At 41.2% G+C, this 4,100-nt stretch overlaps 1 protein-coding gene across 1 annotated transcript in view; it reads right to left on the bottom strand.

The window, feature by feature from the left end:
- STAT3 (signal transducer and activator of transcription 3 (acute-phase response factor)) overlaps positions 1 to 4,100 on the bottom strand; it is a 115,593-nt gene that overhangs the window by 18,622 nt on the left and 92,871 nt on the right. Inside the window, exons 11-14 of the mRNA XM_011998811.1 lie at positions 3,622 to 3,681; positions 2,233 to 2,262; positions 2,040 to 2,133; positions 1,892 to 1,943 (exon numbers count right to left, since the gene is read on the bottom strand). Of these exons, the coding sequence (XP_011854201.1) occupies positions 1,892 to 1,943; positions 2,040 to 2,133; positions 2,233 to 2,262; positions 3,622 to 3,681 (236 nt within the window). The remainder of the gene's footprint in view (positions 1 to 1,891; positions 1,944 to 2,039; positions 2,134 to 2,232; positions 2,263 to 3,621; positions 3,682 to 4,100) is intronic.

Raw genomic sequence — 4,100 nt, 5'->3', positions numbered from 1 at the left:
AGAGCTTAGAATCAGGCTGATTTCCACTTTATACATGTCTCCTGGGACATATATGCAAATATTTCTCTGCTATTAAATCCTGGGAATGGCACTGTTGGTTTACAGGGTATGTTCATTTTTATACCGCCAAATTGTTTTCCAAACTGACTATAACAATGTCTCACATCAGTACAGCAACCTTATTTTAAATAAGAGTTGTCAATGAATTCTCAGAAATTGAATTCTAGGCGGGGCACAGTGGCTCATGCCTGTAATCCCAGCACTTTCAGAGGCTGAGATGGGTGGATCATGAGGTCAGGAGTTCAAGACCAGCCTGGCCAATATAGTGAAACCCTGTCTCTACTAAAAATGCAAAAATTAGCCGGGCATGGTGGCGCGTGCCTGTAGTCCCAGCTATTCGGGAAGCTAAGGCAGGAGAACTGCTTGAACCCAGGAGGCGGAGGTTGCAGTGAGCTGAGATCATACCACTGCACTCCAGCCTAGGCAATAGACTAAGAATCCGACTCAAAAAAAAAAGAAAAAAGAAATTGAATTCTAATTCATTTTTAATACTCTTTTTCTAATTATAAAAGTAATGTATTCAGTTTAAAATGCAAATATCACAGAGACAGTCTAGAATAGCCATGGACACAAACAGCAGCACTAATACATAGCACTGTTGGGTGCATATTCCTCCAGAATTTCTTAATATACATATGAATACACATGAGAGTTTAGTGTATTTTTAAAACACATATACTAATATACTATTCAAATTATTTTACATTTTGCTTTTTCTAAACATGTCATGCACATTTTCCTGTATCATTGCATACAGGTTACTTCACTCTACTGTCAAGTAAAATTCCACATTTTTTAAAAGGATTGCTATCTTATTTTATTTCATTTTATTTTATTTTAGAGACAGAGTTTCACTCTGTTGCCCAGGCTAGAGCGCAGTGGCAAAATCTCGGCTCACTGCAACCTCCACCTCCTGGGTTCAAGTCATTCTTGTGCCTCAGTCTCCCTGGTAGCTGGGACTACAGGTGCGCACCACCGCACCCAGCTAATTTTTGTATCTTTAGTTGAGCCGGGGTTTAACCATGTTGGCCAGGCTGGTCTCGAACTCCTGACCTCAAGTGACCAGCCTGCCTTGGCCTCCCAAAGTGCTGCTGGGATTACAGGTGTGAGCCAGCATGCCCAGTTAGAACTGCTACATTTTAAAGAGGAAGAATTGTTCAGGGGACAAATGTGAGAAAAACAACAGGACATCACAACTTTTAAAAATGATTAAAAACTAGCTTTCAGTCACATTTACCTTTTTTTGTTTGTTTTTTAAAAGTTTATTCTTGACAATAAGAAGCCAATAATCTGAATCAATGAAAAGCAGAAAATAAGGGGGATAAAAAACAAGATGGGTTTTTGTTTGTTTGTTTTATTTTATTTACTCTTTTCCTAAGCAAGCTAACACAAGGTGGTCATTTATTTTAAAGTTTAACTCAGATCTGTTGATTTTACACCCTCTATCCCACCTCAGTGGGAGAGAAAAACAGGGCACTAAAAACAGAGCCAAGCAGGGTCAGCCCCAGGAGCTGGATGGGGAATTTGGAAAGCCCCGGGCAAGGTGAAAAGCTACTTTATAACACATGGGTGTGGAGAACAACTCAGCTAGGGACTTTCCACTTCTCCTTAAGGAGGAGCCAACTCTCAGACATTCATGGAAATGTTCCAAGCCAGAGAGCTTCATGGCACATGGAACTTCTGTTCATGTCACTCTGGCCTGCACGGACTTTCTGGAATAACTACAGCTGAAAGAACAGGTTGATGTTTCTAATTCTGGGGATTAAGAAGGATCTTTACCCCTTTCTCCCTCAAGGAAAACACCCCAGTTGTCTTTCATCCCCAACAAAACTTACATCACAATTGGCTCGGCCCCCATTCCCACATCTCTGCTCCCTCAGGGTCTGTAAGAAAAGAAAAAGCCAGGTGTCCTGTGAGGCTCTCCCCAGCCCACTCCCTCAGCCAGAGGCCCTTTGTGAAGGCGAGCTCCTCCCACATACCAAGTGTTTGAATTCTGCAGAGAGGCTGCCGTTGTTGGACTCTTCCATGTTCATCACTTTGGTGTTTGTGCCCAGAATGTTAAATTTCCGGGATCTGAATCACAGGAGAACAATCAACTATGTAGGCGACCGAGTAGCCAGAGGATGAAGTTAGGTTAAATGGAACAAAAGGAAGCCTCTAGGCTGAACTTACCCTCTGAGAGCTGCAACATCCCCAGAGTCTCTGTAAGAACACAGACCATTGTTAACAAAACAGGCTCCGTATTTCTTCAAAAAGCCTACTTTGACCACCTGTTATTTACTCTCATGAAAAAACCTCTGTGCTCCTGGGCATTTCTTTAAAAAACGTAACACCTTTGTGTAGTAGGCACAGTTGGTTGCCTCCCCATAGGAAGGGGGGGGACCTATGTTTCATATTGCATATGTACTTATTAAACCTATCACCTTCATCAACTCCCTGATTTCATTATTTTCCAGTGCATTCTCATGAAATTTCCAGATAATTATATCAACTAAAAATAAGTATGCATTTTCTCTTTTCTTTCTTTTTTTTTTTTGAGACAGAGTTTTGCTCTTGTTGCCCAGGCTGGAGTGCATGGCGTGATCTCGGCTCACCGCAACCTCCACCTCCTGAGTTCAAGCGATTCTCCTGCCTCAGCCTCCCGAGTAGCTGGGATTACAGGCATGCGCCACCACACCCGGCTAATTTTGTATTTTTAGTAGAGACAAGGTTTCTCCATGTTGGTCAGGCTGGTCTCGAACTCTCGACCTCAGGTGATCCGCCCGCCTCAGCCTCCCAAAGTGCTGGGATTACAGGTGTGAGCCACCGTGCCCGGCCACATTTTATCTTTCTAATGTCTTCAAAGGGTATGTGTATTTTACATCCTGAAAGGTATTATGAAATTTTGAGTATTCCAATATATGGTAAAGTGCGGAACAATTAAAAAAAAAAGAGATCTATTCTTTCCACATGCTATGTATGGAAAGAATATATAACAACGTTTCAGTCAACAACAAACTGCATATATGAAGGTGGTCCCATAAGATTATAATGGAGCTGAAAAACTCCTTCTTCATTGAGATGTGTTACAATTGCCTATGGTATTCAGCACAGTAACATACTGTACAGGTTTGCAGCCTATGACCAGCAGGCTCTGCTACATAGCATAGGTGGGCAGTAGGCTCTGCCACCCAGGTTTGTGTAAGGACTATATACTCTACAATGGTTGCACAACAAAATTGCCTAACGATACATTTTGCAGAATGTATCCTAGTCATTAATTAACACATAATCTCAGTCTTATATATAACATGCATGAATGACATGTACAAGTAAAAAACTAAATAAAGAAAAAGAGGGACTGGTAGTCACAATAGCAACCATAAATCAAATCTGTACCCCCAGCTTTGTGGCTTTGTTCAGGCACACAAATGACAATGCACCCCAAGCCTTTTGAAAACTTTTGTACACAAAATGAAGATCTCTGAATAAAGACAGAGTCTCTAGTTCAAATGATGTCTGTCAAAGTACTCATTTTTCCATTCCTCATTTGAAAAAAAGAGCTAAGATAGAAGTACTTACTTGTCAATGCACACTTTAATTTTAAGTTGATAATTTAACTCAGGGAATTTGACCAGCAACCTATTTAAAAAGAAAAAATCCAATGAAAAAAAAAGTCAGTAGACTCTTCCATAACTTTTCTTAAAGAAATGTAAAATTCCTAATTCTTCATTTCTAATAGGTAAATAGGCCAAGCTGTCTGTAATTATAGACTCACATCTATAATCTCAGCACTGTGGGAGGCAAAGCTGGGAGGATCACTTGAGCCCAGGAGTTCCGTAACAGTCTGGGCAACAAAGCGAGAGCCCACCTCTATAAAAAATGTAAAAATTAGCGGGGTGTGGTAGCATGTACCTGTAGTAGCAGTTACTCAGGAGGCTGAGGCAAGAGGATTACTTGTGCCCAGGAGTTCAAGGCTACAGTGACTTATGATCATGCCACTGCACTCTAGCCTGGGTGACAGAGCGAGATCCTCTCTCTCCCGATCTCTCTTTTTTTTC

Source organism: Mandrillus leucophaeus, unplaced genomic scaffold, assembly GCF_000951045.1.
Source record: "Mandrillus leucophaeus isolate KB7577 unplaced genomic scaffold, Mleu.le_1.0 Scaffold58, whole genome shotgun sequence".
Taxonomy (NCBI): domain Eukaryota; kingdom Metazoa; phylum Chordata; class Mammalia; order Primates; family Cercopithecidae; genus Mandrillus; species Mandrillus leucophaeus.
This window is presented reverse-complemented; position numbering and strand designations above follow the sequence as displayed.